The sequence below is a fragment of the Salvelinus sp. IW2-2015 genome, linkage group LG11 (assembly GCF_002910315.2).
Source record: "Salvelinus sp. IW2-2015 linkage group LG11, ASM291031v2, whole genome shotgun sequence".
NCBI classification, from domain to species: Eukaryota; Metazoa; Chordata; class Actinopteri; order Salmoniformes; family Salmonidae; genus Salvelinus; species Salvelinus sp. IW2-2015.
The window spans coordinates 44179130-44200925 of record NC_036851.1 but is presented as its reverse complement, the minus strand read 5'-3'; the positions used below and the strand labels follow the sequence as shown (position 1 = coordinate 44200925).

At 43.9% G+C, this 21796-nt stretch overlaps 1 protein-coding gene across 1 annotated transcript in view; it reads right to left on the bottom strand.

Annotated features, from left to right (window-relative positions):
• Positions 1–12496: 12496 nt before the first annotated feature.
• Positions 12497–21796, bottom strand: part of LOC111970748 (pleckstrin homology domain-containing family G member 4B-like) — a 67958-nt gene continuing 58658 nt past the window's right edge. The window contains 7 exon segments of the mRNA XM_070445769.1: positions 12497–12854; positions 13048–13098; positions 13370–13584; positions 16079–16354; positions 16621–16737; positions 20274–20451; positions 21278–21448. Coding sequence (XP_070301870.1) covers positions 13060–13098; positions 13370–13584; positions 16079–16354; positions 16621–16737; positions 20274–20451; positions 21278–21448 — 996 coding nt within the window. The 3' untranslated portion in view covers positions 12497–12854; positions 13048–13059.

Here is a 21796-nt window from a genome sequence, read left to right as displayed (position 1 = left end):
ATTAGGCCCTAATCTATGGATTTCACATGACAGGGCAGGGGTGCAGCTATGGCTGGGCCTGGAAGGGCAKAGGCCCATTCACTTGGGAGCCAGGCCCGGCCAATCAGAAGGAGTTTTCCCCACAAAAGGACTTATTAGAGACATAAATACTCCTCAGTTTCATCAGCTGTCCGGGTKGCTAAACTCAGATGATCCCACAGGTGAGAAGCCGTATGTGGATGTCCAGGGCTGGCGAGGTTACACGTGGTCTGCGGTTGTGAGGCTGGTTGGACGTACTGTCAAATTCTCTAAAACGGACTTTGGAGCGGCTTATGGTAGAGAAATTAACATTGAATTCTCTGGCAAGAGCTCTGGTGGACATTAATGCAGTCAGCATACCAATTGTGTGCTCTTTCAAAATGAAGACATCTTTGGCATTGTGTGACAAAACTGCACATTTAAGAGTTGACTTTTATTGTACCCAGCACAAGGTGTACCTGTGTAATAATCTTGCTGTTTAATTGATATGCCATACTTGTCAGGTGGATGGATTACATTGCAAAGGAGAAATGGCAGCCACGTTGCGGACACCGACGTCTTGCTCCCGGACAAGCTAAACACCTCCTTCGCCCACTTTGAGGATAACATATTGCCACCGACACGGGCCGCTCCCGAGGCATTTAAGCGTGTTAACTTCTCTAGGGTAGGGGCAGCATTTTCACGTTTGGATGAAAAGCATACCCAAATTCAAACTGCCAGCTACTCATCCCCAGAAGACAAGATATGCATATTTGTAGGGATTTGGTTAGAAAACACTCTGAAGTTTCTAAAACTGTTCAAATCATGTCTGTGAGTATAACATAACTTATTAAGCAGCGAAACCCCGAGGACAAACCATTCATATTTTCTTTTTTTGAGGTCACTCTCTTTTCAATGGATTTCCATTGGAAACCAGATTTCAAGCGACCTGCTTGCAGTTTCCTACGGCTTCCACTGGATGTCAACAGTCCTGAGAATTGGTTGAGGTTATTCCTTTGTGTAATGAAGAAGTACGGCCATTGAACGAGAGTCACTCGACGTGTCCTGTTTGTTAGTTTGACAACTGGAGGAAAAGCATGCTACACATTGTTTTCCTCCAGTTGTCACGACTTCTGCCGAAGTCGTTGCCTCTCCTTGTTCGGCGGTGTTCGGCGGTCGACGTCACCGGTCTTCTAGCCATCATCGATCCATTTTTCATTTTCCATTGGTTTTGTCTTGTCTCCCACACACTGTTTTCTATCCCATCCCTACCTGTTGTGTATTTTACCCTCTGTTTCCCCTCATGTCTTTGTCAGAGATTGGTTATTGTGAGGGTTATGTTTATGTGTATAGGTGTGCGACGGGTCATCTTACCCATATTGTAATTATGGTTTTCTTATGAGGTTATGGAGCATATTGCTGGGACTTTCATTAAAAGACTCCATTCTACACTCTGTTTGACTCTTCCTGCGTCTGACTTCCCTGCCACCTATACACGCGACGCTGACAGAAATCTCTGACCTTAATATTATGAAGTCAGCAGGAGAGGACACGACGCTCATGGAGGTGGAGGAACGCGTTCGGGAACAAGCGGGGGGAAGATTGACTATTTTGAGGCGTCGTTGGATCGCATTGTCCAGAATATGGACCGCTGGGGAGAACAGCGGAGTTTCTTCCAGCGCCTCCACCAACCACAACTGGGATTTACATGTAACACGTTTTCCCCTCCTGAATCTAACAAAATCCAATTACCCCTACCCACGGGTTACAACGGAGATACTTGCCGGCTGCCAGGGTTTCCTCCTAAACTGAATTTATATCTGGCCACGGTCTCCCCAGTACCATCCGACCGGGAGAAGAGTTGCGCACTCGTCTTTTATCTTACTCGGGTTAATATGCCCGGTGAGTGGCCAGCCGCTGCTGGCTGCGTCTACAACGAGCGACCGGCTCGTTTTGTATCCATTTTGAGGAGTTCACCCGTCATTTCCGGAGAGTATTCGACCATCCACACGAAGACAAAACGGCGGGTGAGCGCCTCTATCATCTGAGGCAGGAGACGAGGAGTGCACAGGARTTTGCTTTGGAGTTTAGGACCTTGGCTGCCGGCGCTGGATGGAGCGACAGGGYCCTGATCGACCACTACCGTTGTAGTCTACGCGAGGACGTCCGTCGGGAGCTGGCCTGTAGAGACACCACCCTCAACTTCGACCAGCTGGTGGACATGTCCATCAGGCTGGACAACATGCTGGCTACTCGTGGACGTCTAGATCGGGGTCTGGTTGTTCCATCCTCCCGCACCCTCTCTCCCGAACCWATGGAATTGGGAGGKACGGTGCGCCGGGAGACCGGAGGGGGTTCCCGCTCGAGCACCATCTATGGTCGCAGAGATCACACTGCTGATCGGTGCCGGGTTGGTTCCTCTGGGAATAGAGAAGGCAGGCAGGGCACTCTGGCATCACCCCAGGTGAGTAGGCACCATTCTCATCCAGAGCCCTCTGTTGCTCTTATGTTTGTCTCTGTCACTTTTCCGGAWTTTTCCCTGCATTCCCAGTATAAGGCGCTAGTAGATTCAGGCGCGGCTGGAAATTTAATTCATAAAAATTTAGCTCATAGTTTAGGGATCCCTATTGTGTCTGTGGATATGCCTTTCCCTATTCATGCCTTAGATAGTCGACCATTAGGGTCAGGTTTTATCAGGGAGKTCACCGCACCGTTGTAWATGATAAYGCAGGAGGGTCACAAGGAGAAGATTAGTCTTTTTCTTATTGATTCCCCTGCGTATTCTGTGGTGCTAGGTCTACCCTGGTTAGCGTGTCATAACCCCACTGTTTCTTGGCCACAGAGGGCTCTCACGGGGTGGTCGCGAGARTGCTCAGGTAGGTGTTTAGGGGTTTCCGTTGGTGCTACTACRGTGKAAAGTCCAGACCAGGTCTCCACCGTGCACATTCCTCCAGAATATGCCGATTTGGCTCTCGCCTTCTGTAAAAAGAAGGCGACTCAATTACCACCCCATCGACAGGGGGATTGTGCGATAGATCTCCTGGTAGACGCTGCATATCCCAGGAGTCACGTGTATCCCCTGTCGCAAGCGGAGACGGTGGCTATGGATACATATATCTCTGAATCCCTGCGTCAGGGGTTCATTCAGCCATCCATTTCACCCGCCTCTTCGAGTTTCTTTTTTGTGAAGAAGAAGGATGGCAGTTTACGCCCGTGCATTGATTATCAAGGTCTCAATAAAATCACGGTGAAATATAGTTACCCGCTACCTCTGATAAATACAGTTATGGAGTCAATGCGCGGGGCACGCTTCTTCACAAAATTGGATCTCAGGAGTGCGTATAATCTGGTGCGTATTCGGAAGGGTGATGAGTGGAAGACGGCATTTAGCACCACCTCAGGTCATTATGAGTACCTGGTCATGCCATATGGGTTGATGAATGCTCCATCAGTCTTCCAATCATTTGTAGATGAGATCTTCAGGGACCTGCACGGTGCAGGGTGTAGTGGTGTATATAGATGATATTCTGATATACTCCTCTACACGCGCCGAGCATGTGTCCCTGGTGCACAGGGTGCTTGGTCGCCTGTTGGAGCATGATTATATGTCAAGGCTGAGAAATGCTTGTTCTTCCAACAATCCATCTCCTTCCTAGGGCATCGGATTTCCACTTCAGGAGTGGAAATGGAGGAGCGACCGCATTACAGTCGTGCGTAATTGGCCGACTCCAACCACGGTAAAGGAGGTGCAGCGCTTTTTGGGGTTTGCCAATTACTACCGGAGATTTATCCGGGGTTTTGGTCAGGTTGCGGCTCCCATTACCTCACTGCTAAAGGGGGGCCCGGTGCGCTTGCAGTGGTCGGCTGAGGCAACAGGGCTTTTGGACACCTGAAGACTCTGTTTACCTCGGCGCCTGTGTTGGCTCATCCGGATCCCTCTTTGCCATTCATGGTAGAGGTGGACACATCCGAAGCTGGGATAGGAGCAGTGCTCTCTCAGCGTTCGGGTGTGCCACTGAAGCTTCGCCCCTGTGCTTTCTTTTCGAAGAAGCTCAGCCCGGCGGAGCGAAACTATGATGTGGGAGACCGAGAGCTGTTAGCTGTCGTAGAAGCTTTGAAGGTGTGGAGGCACTGGCTTGAGGGGGCTAAACACCCTTTTCTCATCTGGACTGACCACCGCAATCTGGAGTACATCCGGCAGGCGAAGAGAATGAATCCTCGCCAGGCAAGGTGGGCCATGTTTTTCACTCGTTTTGTGTTTACTCTTACTTACAGACCAGGCTCCCAGAACGTCAAGGCAGACGCATGTCTCGGCTGTATGACACAGAGGAGCGGTCCATGGATCCCACTCCCATACTCCCAGCTTCGTGTTTGGTGGCGCCATAGTGTGGGAGCTGGACGCGGACATTGAGCGGGCGTCACGTGCAGAGCCTCTCGTCCTGAGTGTCCAGCTGGTCGTCTGTACGTTCCGTCTGCTGTCCGCGACCGATTGATCTATTGGGCTCACACGTCACCCTCCTCTGGTCATCCTGGGATAGGTCGGACGATGCGCTGTTCTTGATGGGAGGTACTGGTGGCCCACTTTAGCTAAGGATGTGAGGATTATGTTTCCTCCTGCTCGGTGTGCGCCCAGTGCAAGGCTCCTAGACACCTGCCTAGAGGTAAGCTTCAACCTTTACCTGTTCCTCAACGGCCGTGGTCGCACCTGTCGGTGGATTTTTTGACTGATCTTCCACCTTCACAGGGTTACACCACGATCTTGGTCGTTGTGGATCGGTTTTCGAAGTCCTGTCGTCTCCTCCCTTTGCCCGGTCTCCCTACGGCCTTACAAACTGCAGAGGCCCTGTTTACAACACTTTCCCGGCACTATGGGGTGCCTGAGGATATAGTGTCTTCAATTTTATCGATTATTAACGTAAAAAAAATACCTAAAGTTGTATTACAAAAGTAGTTTGACATTTTTTGGCAAAGTTTACAGGTAACCTTTGAGATATTTTGTCGTCACGTTTGAGCAAGTTGGAACCTGTGTTTTTCTGGATCAAACGTGCCAAATAAATGGACATTTTGGATATATATCGACGGAATTAATCGAACAAAAGGACCATTTGTGATGTTTATGGGACATATTGGAGTGCCAACAACAGAAGCTCGTCAAAGGTAAGGCATGAATTATATTTTTATTTCTGCGTTTTGTGTCGCACCTGAAGGGTTGAAATGTTTTCTCTCTTTTGTTTACAATGGTGCTATCCACATTGACGGAACGCAGGGTAATAATGGCGCCGGAGGAGAGGGTTGCCGTTTTACGGGCTCCTAACTAACTGTTCTATTTTGTTTGTTTTTTCACATTGTTTGTAACTCATTTTGTACATAATGGTGCTGTGATCATCTCTTATGGCCGAAAAAAGCTTTTGTACATCAGAAAAGCTATTACTCACCTCGAACTAGAAGAAGATTTTTTCTWTAATGAGTCCGACGCGAAGGATATACTGCTTTGTCAAGACAAGGCCCAAATCCCTGTCATCTGCGTGAAGAAAAGACAGAGGAAAAGGGGAGGAGGGCGGGTGCCTTGTAAGAATTCGCCGACGAGTAGGTAAAGCACCACTACCCTCCGTATAATTGGCCAACGTGCAATCATTGGAAAAAATACTGGATGATCTACTTTCAAGACTATCCTACCAACGGGACATTAAAAACTGTAAAATCTTATGTTTCATCGAAACTTGGCTGAACGACGACGCGGATAATATAGAGCTGGCTGGCTTCTCCGTGTTTCGTCAGGACAGAGCAGTTACGTCTGATAAGACGAGTGGTGGTGGTCTGTGTTTATTTGTCAATAGCAGCTGGTGCGCGAAATCTACTATTAAGGAAATCTCAAGGTTTTGCTCGCCTGAGGTGGAGTATCTCATGATAAGCTGTAGACCACAGTATTWMCCAAGATAATTTTCATCTATATTATCGTAGCCATCTATTTACCACCACAAACCGATGCTGGCACAACTCAACGAGCTGTAACCAAGCAAGAAAATGCTCATCCAGATGCGGCGCTCCTAGTGGCCGGGGACTTTAATGCAGGCAAACTTAAATCCGTTTTACCTAATTTCTACCAACAAGTGCAACCAGAGGGAAAAATAACTCTAGACCACCTTTACTCCACACACAGAGATGCATACAAAGCTCTCCCTCGCCCTCCATTTGGCAAATCTGACCATAATTCTATCCTCCTGATTCCTGCTTACAAGCTAAAACTAAAGCAGGAAGTACCAGTGGCACGCTCAATATGGAAGTGGTTCGATGACGCGGATGCTACGCTACAGGACTGTTTTACTAGCACAGATTGCAATATGTTCCGGGATTCATCCAATGACATTGAGGAGTACACCACCTCAGGCACCGGCTTCATCAATAAGTGCATCGACAATGTCATTCCCACATTGACCATATGTACATTTCCAAACCAGAAGCCATGATTTACAGCCATGATTTACAGCCAACATCTGCACCGAACTAAAGGCTAGAGCTGCCGCTTTCAAGGAGCAGGACACTTATAAGAAATCCCGCTATACCCACAGGCAAAGCGTCACTACAGGACTAAGATTGAATCCAATACACCAGCTCTGACACTCGTCGGATGTGGCAGGGCTTGAAAACTATTACGGACTACAAAGGGAAAGCCTACCAGACGAGCTAAATGCCTTTTATGCTCACTTCGAGGCAAAAAACACTGAAGCATGCATGAGAGCACAAGCTGTTCCGGACGAATGTGTGACCACGCTCTCCGTAGCCGGTGTGAGCAAGACCTTAAAACAGGTCAATATTCACAAAACCAGACGGATTACCAGGACGTGTACTCAAAGCATGGGAAGACCAACTGGCAAGTGTCTTCACTGACATTTTCAATCTCTCTCTGACCGAGTCTGTAATACCTATATGTTTCAAACAGACCACCACAGTCCCTATGCCCAAGAAAGCGAAGGTAACTTTAAAGAATATATAAAAAAAAWTTAAACCCTACTTTTTCGGACGATAAATATCTTTGTTTTTTTACAGCTTTTTTGCTACATATACATACATTTTACATATAMATTTTACATACATGGTACTTTCATATAAAGCAGTCACATAACAATAATACATAAAAAAACATAAGCTCTTTAAAATCAACCCTCAGCCACTCTCAGCCCATCCCACCTATCACCATAGACCACCCTCGTTTGGTTTCTGTGTCCCATACATTTTTCAATTGTGCTGTGATGTTTTACAAAACAAAATGACCTTTCTAATCGTATATTAACCACAGATTGTGAGCTAAAGATGAAAACCTTTCCTATGAGAATTATTATATTATTTATTGACTGGCTATGGCTTTCCAAATAGCCCAACACTGATATTTGTAAAGTWAATTTTAGGTGCATGATTTTTGAACCATTCTTGAACCTGTGACAAGAGACAAGCTACATAGGGGAAATACCAGAATAAATTATCTATTGATTCTGTCTCTTCGCAACAAAATCTACAGAGCTGAGATTGTTGTATGCCCCATATATATAGCATTCTGTTGATCACTGTCACGTTCCTGACCTGTTTTCTGTTAGTTTTTGTATGTGTTAGTTGGTCAGGACGTGAGTTTGGGTGGGCAGTCTATGTTTTCTGTTTCTATGTTGGTTTTGGGTACCTGATATGGTTCTCAATTAGAGGCAGGTGGTTTTCATCTCCTCTGATTGAGAATCATATTAAGGTAGGTGTTTTCACTTTGTTTGTCGTGGGTGGTTGTTCTCCTGTGTCTGTGTTTGTTTGCACCACACGGGACTGTTTCGTTCGTTCGTCGTTTTGTGTAGTCATTTTCCTGTTCGTGAGTTCTTCGTGTTATGTAAGTTCTTATGTTCAGGTTCGTCTAATTCTACTCCGTTTGTTGTTTTGTTTAGTTTCAAGTGAAGTTCGTGTTTTCGTCTTTACTTAATAAAATCATGTCATATCAAGACGCTGCATTTTGGTTAATCCCTGCTCCTCCTCTTCGGATGAAGAGGAGGAGGAACGCCGTTACAATCACAAGAATGTTATATGATCATTTTAATTAAAAGTGTTGAATCAAGTGTAGTTTTTTTGTACCAGTTCATAAACCATGTTTAAAAAATATATATATATATATATAGTGGGGAGAACAAGTATTTGATACACTGACGATTTGCAGGTTTTCCTACTTACAAAGCATGTAGAGGTCTGTAATTTTTATCATATGTACACTTCAACTGTGAGAGACGGAATCTAAAACAAAAATCCAGAAAATCACATTGTATGATTTTTAAGTAATTCATTTGCATTTTATTGCATGACATAAGTATTTGATCACCTACCAACCAGTAAGAATTCCGTCTCTCACAGACCTGTTAGTTTTTCTTTAAGAAGCCCTCCTGTTCTCCACTCATTACCTGTATTAACTGCACCTGTATAAAAGACACTTGTCCACACACTCAATCAAACAGACTCCAACCTCTCCACAATGGCCAAGACCAGAAGAGCTGTGTAAGGACACAGGAAAAAAATTGTAGACCTGCACAAGGCTGGGATGGCCTACAGGACAATAGGCAAGCAGCTTGGTGAGACAACAACTGTTGGCGCAATTATTAGAAAATGGAAGAAGTTCAAGATGACGGTCAATCACCCTCGGTCTGGGGCTCCATGCCAGAATCTCACCTCGTGGGGCATCAATGATCATGAGGAAGGTGAGGGATCAGCACAGAACTACACGGCAGGACCTGGTCAATGACCTGAAGAGAGCTGGACCACAGTCTCAAAGAAAACCATTAGTAACACACTCCGCCGTCATGGATTAAAATCCTGCAGCGCACGCAAGGTCCCCCTGCTCAAGCCAGCGCATGTCCAGGCCCGTCTGAAGTTGTGCAATGACCATCTGGATGATCCAGAGGAGGAATGGGAGAAGGTCATGTGGTCTGATGAGACAAAAATAGAGCTTTTGGTCTAAACTCCACTCGCCGTGTTTGGAGGAAGAAGAAGGATGAGTACAACCCAAGAACACCATCCCAACCGTAAGCATGTAGGTGGAAACATCATTCTTTGGGGATGCTTTTCTGCAAAGGGGACAGGACGACTGCACCGTATTGAGGGGAGGATGGATGGGGCCATGTATCGCGAGATCTTGGCCAACAACCTCCTTCCCTCAGTAAGCGCATTGAAGATGGGTCGTGGCTGGGTCTTCCAGCATGACAATGACCCGAAACACACAGCCAGGGCAACTAAGTAGTTCTAAGAAGCATCTCAAGGTCCTGGAGTGCGCTAGCCAGTCTCCAGACCTGAACCCAATAAAAAATCTTTGGAGGGAGCTGAAAGTCCGTATTGCCCAGCGACAGCCCCCCCCGAAACCTGAAGGCTGGAGAAGGTCTGTATGGAGGAGTGGGCCAAAATCCCTGCTGCAGTGTGTGCAAACCTGGTCAAGAACTACAGGAAACGTATGATCTCTGTAATTGCAAACAAAGGTTTCCGTACCAAATATTAAGTTCTGCTTTTCTGATGTATCAAATACTTATGTCATGCAATAAAATGCAAATGAATTACTTAAAAATCATACAGTGTGATTTTCTGGATTTTTGTTTTAGAGTCCGTCTCTCACAGTTGAAGTGTACCTATGATAAAAATGACAGACCTCTACATGCTTTGTAAGTAGGAAAACCTGCAAAATTGGCAGTGTGTCAAATACTTGTTCTCCCCACTGTCTATATTTCACCTTTATTTAACCAGGTAGGCCAGTTGAGAACAAGTTCTCATTTACAATTGTGACCTGGATAAGATAAAGCAAAGCAGTGCGACACAAACAACACAGAGTTACACGTGGAAAAAACAAACGTACAGTCAATAACACAATAGAAAAAGTCTATATACAGTGAAGTAAGATTAGGGAGTAAGATTAGGGAGTAAGATTAGGGAGGTAAGGCAATAAATAGGCCATAGTGGCAAAATAATTACAATTGAGCAATTAAACACTGGAGTGATAGATGTGCAGAAGATGAATGTGCAAGTAGAGAGCATTGGACAAGTAACCGAAAGGTTGCAAGATCGCATCCCCAAGCTGACAAGGTAAAAATCTGTCATTCTGCCCCTGAACAAGGCAGTTAACCCACTGTTCCTAGGCCATCATTGAAAATAAGAATTTGTTCTTAACCGACTTGCCTAGTTAAATAAAGGTAAAATAATKTTTTTAAATAAAAATACTAGGGTGCAACGGAGCAAAAAACCAAAAACAATTATGAAAACTGTTGTCCTGGTTAAAGAAGCAATAAAACTGGCCTTCTTTAGACTAGTGGAGTATCTGGAGCATCAGCATTTATTGGTTCGATTACAGGCTGTCACGCCCTGACCGTAGAGAGCCTTTTTATGTCTCTATTTGGTTCGGTCAGGGTGTGATTTGGGTGGGCATTCTATGTTCTTTATTTCTACGATTTATATTTCTATGTTTTGGCCGGGTATGGTTCTCAGTCAGGGACAGCTGTCTATCGTTGTCTCTGATTGGGAATCATACTTTGGCAGCCTTTTTTCCTTTTGGGATTGTGGGTAGTTATCTTGTTAGTGGCACTATAGCCCTGTAAGCTTCACGGTTGTTTCTTCATTTGTTGTTTTCTTGGCGACATTCTAATAAAAGTAAAATGTACGCTCACCACGCTGCACCTTGGTCTCCTTTCGACGACGGCCGTGACACAGGCTCAAAATGCCCAGAAACAAAGTACTTTCTTCTGAATCTCATCAGTCTATTCTTGATCTGAGAAATGAAGGCTATTGCATGCGAGAAATTGCCAAGAAACTGTGGATCTCGTACAATGCTGTACTGGCTCTAACCTGAATAGAAAGTGGAGTGGGAGGCCCCGGTGCACAACTGAGCAAGAGGACAAATACATTAGAGTGACTAGTTTGAGAAACAGATGCCTCACCTGGCAGCTTCATCAAATAGTACCCGCAAAACACCAGTCTCAACGTAAACAGTGAAGAGGCGAATCTGGGATGCTGGCCTTCTAGGCAGAGTTGCAAAGAAAAAGCCATATCTCAGACTGGCCAATAATAATAAAATATTAAGATGGGCAAAAGAACACAGACACTGGACAGAGGGACTCTGCCTAGAATGCCAGTCTGAGATAGAGACGGTGGCAGAAACATTATGTACAAAATAAGTTACAAATAACGTGAAAAAACACACACAATAGCACAATTGGTTAGGAGCACATAAAACGGCAGCCATCTCCTCATAAATTCTCCCTAAACCATAGAGAAAGAGGGCTCTGGATAGATAGCGCCCGTTTTAGCATGGATAGTGTCATCACCTGGGTGGAACGTGCTATGGGTTAAGAAAGGCTCACAAAATTCCATCCAGGAGGGGTCATCCAATTAAATTAAACCCTGAGCAAACATTCCAKAACTGCAGATGGCAGTAAATCACCAACCTTAGCTAGATACCTGTTCAGACTATGCACACTCCAGCAGACTAGGTATGCACATTTCCAGTTTATTTACAAAAAACCAATACACTCGTAGAAGTAGAAGAAGAAAACATTTACTACTTTAAAATGATGAAAAGCTCTCAATGGCGGCAGAGATACTGGATTTTATGATGAGAAGCTTGTGTCTCCGCCCTAACAACGGGATTTGTTGTCCACATAGCGGAACAGCAAGCTGTCAAGCTCCTGCCTATTCCTCTCTTTGGATTGGTGGACACATTTAGTTATTTTAATACTTTTTTGAATATTCGATGAGGGGCGTTGACGTCAACCGCCTGTAATCAGTGGAAAGTGAGATGATATGAATATGCATAGACCGTCTCTAATTTCGAACTCCGATATAAAGCATTTTTTTCTCAAAGCTGCTGGGATGTCATGTGCATCACACTTATATCAGTACACTCGTAACAACCTAAGCATTACAAAACTTATATTAGATCAAATAAGCGTCAGGTATCATAACAGCAATACATTATTATCTTGACTATATTCAACACTCTCTCATTGCCTCCCATACAAAAACTCCCTACTTGCTTAATAATGAATGATCTGCTTAACATGGACATGGACAGAACCCTATTGCTTCGCTTCTTACTCTCTGATGGTGCTGCCCGATGGTATAACTGAAGACGCCATTTTCCAGGATAGAACGTGTGCTATATTTCCATATCTATGCCAAAACCCACAGCCATAGAAGACAACCTCCCTGTTCCTCTGTGATACATGCAAGTCATCTGACCTGACAGTATGAAAGAGATTATTTTTGGAGATCATTTTTGAACTTCATATGAAATACACTTTTTGAACTTCATATGAAAGACATTTTGAGGAGACCCACAGACTGGTTTATGTTGACTTAACATTGACAGATTATTTGGGAGTCACTTCCAAACACTTACATACTAAACACTTTGGTAATCCAGACTTTCTGGTCCTTAAAGATGTATTAATACATTTAATGCAAACATAGCATAAGTACAAGTAATGCACACCAACACAGGTTCTGTGGTAAGAATATTTACTACATATTGAATGGTCCAATAAGGCACACAACAACATGATCATGGGTAAAAGTCTTGACATCAGAAACAAACTGAATATGACAGAAATGCTTCTTTTTTTTTACAAAATATAAAACTTCATGTTAATGGGAAATTATAAAATCCTTGTAAATCAATGTAAATAAGAATTTGTTCTTAACTGACTTGCCTAGTTAAATAAAGGTTAAATAAAAACAAAACAAAAAAACAGAATGGTACAAGTAGAGTGCAGTAACTGTCATATAACAGAGTCATATAACACTCCTCTTTATACAGTAACACAGTTCATGCTTTCCTTCTGTTCTGGATAATTCCAAATCTGTGAAAAAAGATACACGAATAAGATTGAATTTGATAACCTATGGAAAATGACTGAAAACAAATAACATCCATGTGTAAAATAGTTACATGCAACACAAACATACATAAAATCATATTAGAAAATAGCCAGACATATATACAGGCCAACTGTAGATGGTGCMGAGTGATGTCATCGTTACAGACAAACTTACCAAACTCAGAGCTCAAACCTCAGTTGACTTCCCAATGACTGCATTTTGAACCTGTGGGGAAAATTACCAGAACATCAGTTCATGCCTCCCATTGACATCACAGCATGATTCTTTTTTTTTAAAGGTCAACTTTTTTTTAATGCTTTAATTAAACTGTACAGATGTAGTTGGGGATAGAGATGAAGAGGGGAGACACAGGAGGAAAGGCGGACCTGGTGTCCGGTGCACAACATCAATGCATGGTTAAGTGAACATATGACTTGGCCTAATAGCATGATATTCATGGGAAAATTAACAGCTCATGGTTAGTCTCAACACACACCTTGGGAGGCTCCTTAGTCAGGCCAGGTGGTTTGGGTGGGAGCGAGGGTGAGGTGGATTTTACTGTAGACCAGATGGGACTCTTAGCCTTGTGGAGGTCGTTGTCTTCAGGTCTGCGGGCTAGAGGCTCCTTCAGGCTGACGATGGAGGCGCACACAGAGGAGGCAGAGCTGCTGAAGCCRCTCACGCTCTCTCCCGAAGACTCGGAGCTGTCCACTGGAAAAGGAAGGGAAACTTGAAGACTATTGTCCACATTCTAATCTGAAAGGATTGAGGGGCTGTATACACCAGGGTCGATATTCATAAACCATCTCAGAGTAGGAGTGCTTATTCATTCTGATTTAAAATAATAAACTGATCCGCTTTGTGCCTGGCAGTTCTCTGTCTTTAGTTATGTCAACATAGATCCYCTCTCATGTTAATAATAAAGCACACATGGAATTTATTGCCTGTCTGGCAAAAGCCAATTTGACCAGATTTGGTCTGTGTTGAGGCATCCACAGTAGCCAGACAGTAAAACAGACAGACCACACCCCCCTTCCAATTAATTTTGATCAAGTTAAAGCTAATTTAATACATTTCTTCACAATTTAAACACTAAAATGCTATTTTGAAAAAGGCGAAAACAAGCAAAATTGACTACAGCCATGATAACCTTTTGCTGCTGTCGTGTTTGTGACTTTTCATTAATGTGAAGACTGTTGTATTATCAAATACAATTCTCTGTGTAATTATTATTATGTGRTTAARCTAATCATGTAAACTTTAATTAACTAGGAAGTCTGGGCACCACTGAWTTTTTTTTATATAGTCTCTATTTCCAAAATCGACTTCAGATATTTTTTATATCTTATCAATTAGTCTTCTATTAATGTACCATTATTACCTCATCAGTTCTCATTACTGAACATCGCAAACCCTTGGATATCTGCACGAACCCTAGCCTAAATGATGAATCAACGATATACAAATTGGCTTAATTATTTATTTACTAACTAATTAAATTATCACAGAAATACATAAACAAACATAGTTATTGGTTGCTAACTCAATGCATTGATAAGTCCGTAGTGGGCTAAACCGGGATGACGGCTTGGTAGACAATGGAAAGGGGTGGAGACAGCGAAAGAGAAGAGAGACAAAATGTATTCACTACACACAGTTGATTATTATATTAATTGAAATGCTAATCCTTTGCACATGAACGGCCTCTCACTCGAAAATAATTGCAATGTATATATTTACGCCCGTATGTCGTTGTTGTCTACTCTGTTGRWATCGCCGGTCCGTCTGCTGGAGATTCAATTCATCAGAGAGTCTCTAGTTAACTTCCCCAGAAGTCACAATGTATTTCTTGGTTGTAGCTTTCTCCGCGGCTCTGGATAGTGTCTGTTGTAATGGATACGCCAGGCGGACAGATGGTCGTTGCATAGAATAGATACTTCCGCGGTTGTCGGTATTCTCATACTAGATTTACGTAATTTCCAGCTGCAGACTAGTAATACTACGTCTAGGATTTACTCTTATTCTGTAGTGRTTGATAGTCTCAGAGTTTAACCATTTCCAGCCGTGTAGYYAGCGCTACACGCTGTCTGGTCTCCGTGGCCTATAGAGTTATAGGTCTTAACCATTTCAACATGTAGCGTCAGCTCCATATTTTCTGGTCTGATGTAAATTTTGTCAGGAGCAGGTTTTATACACTTCTGAGGAAAGGGCGGTCCATGACGCCGACGTAATGTCAATGCCCACGTGGCCCCTGATTTGGTTAACTTTATATGAAAACACGTAATTTCTCATTTAGAACGTTAACATCACATTACATCTTTTCACAAATAGTTTCATGTTTAATCACATAAGTTTCACAATATTTAGATGTAAACCCCATAATTAAGAAGTGTACTCAACCAAAGACACAGTAATGTGTGTTTCCCGCCCTTCATGAGATCACCAAATAAAACACACTCGTCATGACTGTCCTTTAAGTGTCCACGGACCACTCCCACATTCTCAAACATAGAAATATTGTTTAATTATTCAAACTTTTGATTTCCAAGGGTCTCTCTGTGTTCCACAGTTTACATTCCAATCTCGAACACTACAGAGCATAGGGGCAGCATATTTTATGACATAAAACAGCTGACTTCCCGCTCTCCCTCTCTACGAGAGAGAGCACACTGTAGAGAGGACCCACTGTAACATGATCCTTCAGATCGTCACAGGAGAGTTATGACACTGCTGTAGCAGTAGCATTCCCCTCAGTTGATATTAGACTTATCATTCTACAAACATATAGCAATTAGCTGCTATGCACAAGTTTAGCACTAGGATTAAAAACTGCAGTTTAGTTTGATGTGAAGTCAAACAGCAGTTACCTAGCCATCTACAGCCATCTTCCACCTCTGCACTGTTTTAAGAGAAATATTGCGCTGTTGACATCAGATGCCTCAGCTTAATGTGAGGAAGAGAGTCTGACACATGAGACTTAAAGTGATAGTTCACCCAAATTACAAAATTACATTTGTTTCCTTACTCTTTAAGCAGGATTTGGACAAGGAAAGACAACGATTCATGCTTTGGTTTTCTTTACCTGGTTGGTGTCACCAAATGATAACTTAAGCATTTCAATCGAAAGACCAATACAAGTCAATATCCYTCAAATTAGCATGCTTTACATTTCAAACATGCTACCTTCCTTATTAAAACCACTCACTCAGTAGATTCTGACTCCCGCTCTCCTGGTCCATGTCATTCTCCTCCAGGACGCCAGGGCGCTCCGAATACCCCCCTTGACCCCCAGMAACCCCCCTCAGCTTCGGGCCGCACAGGTACCCCCCCGTCGGGGAGGCCAGGGACCCTCTCCCCGAGGAGGAAGAGGAGTGGCTGCCGGAGGTTGAAAAACAGCTCCCAGAGCCAAAGGAGTTTGGCCGCAGCACAGGAAACCTGCCCTGCAAGCCAGACGTCCCTGAGGAKGCMAACGCCTTGGATTCTGGGAGGGCCAGATGAGATCAAATTGTATGAGATGGGAGAGGACGGGATTGAGACAACAAGAGAATTGCCAAAGTAGGAACAACTAGGATTGGGTAAAAACATCTATGAGGGTGTGAAATTCTTAATCTGAATATCCATTCAGAGTCTAATTACAATATTAGATGAATTTGATGAATGAATGCGTAATAATAATGGGATGAATTGAATTCCAATGGAATTAAATTTGTCCTAATGTAATCTCTATAGTCTGCTATGGATTTGTACCTCTTCCCATCAGAGCACAGTTGACTGCCCTGTTATTGATGGCCGCGTCGCTAGGCTGGATATCCATGAAGGGCTTGTTCCCGATACCCATGAACACCCTCTCCTGCATATGGATCTCTGGAACAAACCAACCACAATAATAACATTTACCTAGATAAACTGTCACAGGTCAACCATTCTTGGAGCGAGGCACAATATAATACCATAGACAGAAATAAGTAGACTGCAGGGCTCGCCAACCCTGATCCTGCAGAGCTACCATCCTATAGGTTTTCATTCCAACCCTGATCCTGGAGAGCTACCATCCTATAGGTTTTCATTCCAACCCTGATCCTGGAGAGCTACATCTATAGTTCGGTACTGTGGGCAGGCGCATCAATATCGCCTGATCATGGAGAGCTTAGCGCATCTATTAGCTGTTTTCATTCCAACCGCTGATCCTGGAGAGCTATCCATCCTATAGGTTTTCATCTCCAACCCTGATCCTGGAGAGCTACATCCTATAGGTGTTTCCATTCCCCCTGATCCTGGAGAGCTACAGCCATCCTATAGGTTTTTCATTCCAACCCTGATCCTTGGAGAGCTACCATCCTATAGGTTTTTCATTCCAACCCTAATCTAGCGCTCCTGATTCTATATATTATTATTATTATTATTAACCCATACACCACCTCCCCCAACTTTTATTTTTATTTATGTACATTCTATCACACATTTTAAATGGCTTTTTTTTTTTTACAGTAGTTAGCAGAGTAAGAATAAAGTAATTTGATACTTTTAGTAGTACTGATACATTATATACATAGTGTTTTCAGTCATAACTATTATAGAACATGAGCTTTTAAACCACCCTCAGCAACTTTCAGTCCATCCCACCTATATCCGTAAACCACCCCTCAGCTACTCTCAGTCCATCCCACCTATCTCCGTAAACCCACCCTCAGCTACTCTCAGTCCATCCCACCTATATCCGTAAACACCCACCTCAGCTATCTCAGTCCATCCACCTATCTCCGTAACCCCTCAGCAACTCTCAGTCCATCCCACCTATCTCGTAAACCCACCCTCAGCAACTCTCAGTCCATCCCACCTATCTCGCTAAATCACCCCCCTCAGCACTACTCCATCCATCCCACCTCATCTCCGTAAACTCACCCCTCAGCAACTCTCAGTCCATCCACCTATCTCCGTAAACCCACCCCTCAGCTACTCCTAGTCCATCCCACCTATCTCCCATAAACCCACACCTCAGCTACTCTCAGTCCATCCCACCTATCTCCGTAAACCCACACCTCAAGCAACTCCTGTCCATCCCAACTATCTCCATAAACCCACCCCTCAGCAACTCTCAGTCCATCCCACCTATCTCCGTAAACCCACCCCTCAGCAACTCTCAGTCCATCCCACCTATCTCCGTAAACCCACCCTCAGCACACTCTCAGTCCATCCCACCTATCTCCGTAAACCCACCTCAGCCTACTCTCCAGTCCATCCCACCTATCTCGTAAACCCACCCCTCAGCAACTCTCAGTCCATCCCACTATCTCCGTAAACCCACCCTCAGCAACTCTCAGTCCATCCCACCTATTCTCCGTAAACCCACCCCTCAGCCCATCACTCCTCAGTCCATCCCACCTATCTCCAACCACCCTCAGCAATCTCTCAGTCCATCCACCTATCTCCGTAAACCCACCCCTCAGCTACTCTCAGTCCATCCCACCTATCTCCGTAAACCCACCCTCAGTTACCCTCAGTCCATCCCACCTACTCTCCGTAAACCCACCCCTCAAATACTCTCAGTCCATCCCATCTACTCCGTAAACCCACCCCTCAGCTACTCTCAGTCCATCCCACCTATCTCAGTAAACCCACCCCTCAGCAACTCTCAGTCCATCCCACTATCTCCGTAAACCCACCCTCAGCAACTCTCAGTCCATCCCACCTATCTCCGTAAACCCACCCTCAGCAACTCTCAGTCCATCCCACCTATCTCCGTAAACCCACCCCTCAGCAACTCTAGTCCATCCCACCTATCTCCGTAAACCCACCCCTCAGCTACTCTCAGTTCCATCACCTATTCCGTAAACCCACCCCTCAGTTACTCTCAGTCCATCCCACCTATCTCCGTAAACCCACCCTCAAATACTCTCAGTCCATCCCATCTATCTCCGTGACCCCACCCCTCAGCTACTCTCAGTCCATCCCCTATCTCCGTAAAACGCCCTCTTCTGATTTCCATGTGCCATATATTTTTTAACTGTGCTGTGATTCTTCACATAAATCCTGAACCTGTCTAACCGCATAGTATCTCCAGATTGGAAATTAAAGATACATATTTTTCTAAAAGTAAAAGTATTGTTATGTTGTTGATTGATTGACTATGGTTTTTCAAATCTCCCAACAATGCTATTTGTAGGTTTCATTTTAGATAAATGTTGTGATTTTTCWGCCATTCTTGAACCTGTGACCAGAAACAAGCTACAAAGGGGCAATAACAAGTGATCCAATGATTCTGTCTCTTTGTAGCAAAATCTGCAGAGCTGAGATGGTTGTACGCCCCATATTCATAACATTCTGTTTGTGGCAAGAATTTTGTATAATACTATGCTTTTAACCAAGAGTTGTTTTTCGTATCAATTCATAAACCATGTGCCACAGAATCGGCACATCGAAAATCTCTTCCTAACTATTTTGCAACCTGTATGGTGCCGATTTCTACATTTTGGTCCTCAAGTAAAACTGGTATATTTTTGTATTTACGTAAAATAAAACTGTGCCAATTTTGGTCTTTAATAATGGGCAAACAAACAAGTTCACTACACTCTACCCCTTCCACTTTCTGATTCTAATAATTAGCTGGTTATTAATAAACTGAATCAGGTTAGTTACAACTGAGGTTTGGATTGAAAACCTACAGGAGGGTAGCTCTCCAGGAACAGGGTTGGAGAGCCCTGAAATAGAGGGAGTTCATTATAGCCTTACCTATGTCCCAAAGGGGACRAAAATAAGGATTTAGTAAGCAAGTAATTGACCTACTAGGGGAGGAACACATTAAGAAAACTCAAACATAGAACCAACAAATCTATGGCTGTGTTCTAGTCTCAATCCCACCAGTGTGTCTTGGACATTATATCAGCGCTTAATATAGATCTTTGGTGCAAGAGCTTCCCGTCAAGACCCTCCCTTCTTCCACTTAGTCCTACAATCTGATTGGTTGCTTGCCAAGTAATGGGGGCTGTATACCAGATACCAGTAATCTGAAATTGCTTATTTTCATTGTCTGTTCCACATGACTACAGTTGAAAGTGTTGGTTTAATAGTCATTGCGTTATTCCATCAACTCTTTTCAGATCAGTGGTAGTGTGGGAAAATATAGTAGGTTAACCTCTGTGGCTGGATCTGAAAACTTTTCAAGCTGGCAAATCCTTTCTTCCACAGTCCTTGTGTTTTCCATTCCTCTCAAAGTGCATTGGAGGGGACGATTCATAGTCTTTCCATGGGACCGTCACCTCTAATGCCCTTTGAGAGGAATTGAGGAAAAAAGAACAGAGCAAGCAAGGATTTGACTGCTAGTAATGTTTTCAAATACAGACCAGATCATTTTAGGACACGAGAGATCTGATTGGCTGATTAATCTCAGGGGTAACTCTGACCTCTGTTGTGTACAGCCTGCTCCCAGAGGATACGCTCAAGGTCTTTGGTCCAGGCAACCTTCACCTCTCTGTTCCCGGCCTGCAGGGTGTAAGTGTCCTGGGACTTCCTCCTTCTGAACCAGATCTCAAAGCACAGCCCGCTGTCCCCCGAATTGTGGGTCATCCCAATGTCAGAGGTCTGTCAGAACAGAAAACATGGTCTTTAAACAAACTACAACTTGTAAAAGGCTTATGAAGTGTTCATAAACCCTTTATAAGGCATATTAAGGACTATACGTGGATATAACAGTGTATGTATATTTTGAAAGTAATCAACCTAGACAGACAGGTTTCCTTCTCCATTTACAAACAGGGTATTTGTTAACGTACAGTGAATCATATACAGTTTTCCACGCAATAGAGTGGGCCTGGAAGTGAAACTTTTGGAGGGTAGCTACAGTAGCTCAAATTGGAAATTTCACATAATACTTTTCATGTGGCGCAAGGCCTCCACATGGCCCTTTTATGACGTAAGCATGTGTTTCAATGATTTCCAAGGAAAGTAGTGTCACGCTGGTATAAATTATTATACAGCTGCAGGAATGCGTAATATTTTTTTATTATTATACCCCAAATTAYGGCGTGCCGTGTAAAGGCACGGGGACGAAGACCAAACAAACACTATACAAAACACAGGGTTGAAACCCAAACAAAAGAGCGAGGAGTACCTCGAATAAATAACACACGCGCACATTAACAGACGGGACGAGACGCAAAATCATCTGCGCAATCCACAATGGCACGACAGCCAAAACACACAGCACAGGTACTCACACACACCAACGGACAATGAAACAATAATTGACAGCCCAATGGAAACCAAAGGGYACACTTATACAAATACCAATCAGTGGGAATAGGGGACAGGTGTGCGTAATGAAAGTTCCGGAGGGATCCGTGACAGGTAGCTTTGGCTCACGTTTCACATTGGGGTATATTGTGCTGTGTTGTGTATACCTGYATACCTTGAATGACTGTTTATATACATAAGTGTCGTTGCCCACGTCGGTCCTCTTAGTCTTGCTGAAGAGGACAAGGTCCTGGAAGAGGAAGATGTGGCGGAAACACTTTTTCTTTCTGAAGGACACCAGGATCTCGTCCTGACGAATCAGCTGCCCCTGCTCCTTCAAGTTGACCTACAGAAGAGAAATTACATTGAGGGCAGGCTGTATTCTGTCAGGATGCATCTGTGGTAAGATGAACCCTTTTTAGTACATTGACATTTGACCTTATTGTAACGGATTTCCTCTTCGTCTGAGGAGGAGTAGCAAGGATCGGACCAATGTGCAGCGCTGTAAGTGTCCATAATGAGATATTTAATAACTCAACAGAACACTGAACAAAATAACAAAAGTACAAACAAACAACCGAAACAGTCCCGTATGGTGCAAACACTAACACAGGAAACAACCACCCACAAAACACAATAGAAAACAGGCTACCTAAATATGGCTCCCAATCAGAGACAACGACTGACACCTGCC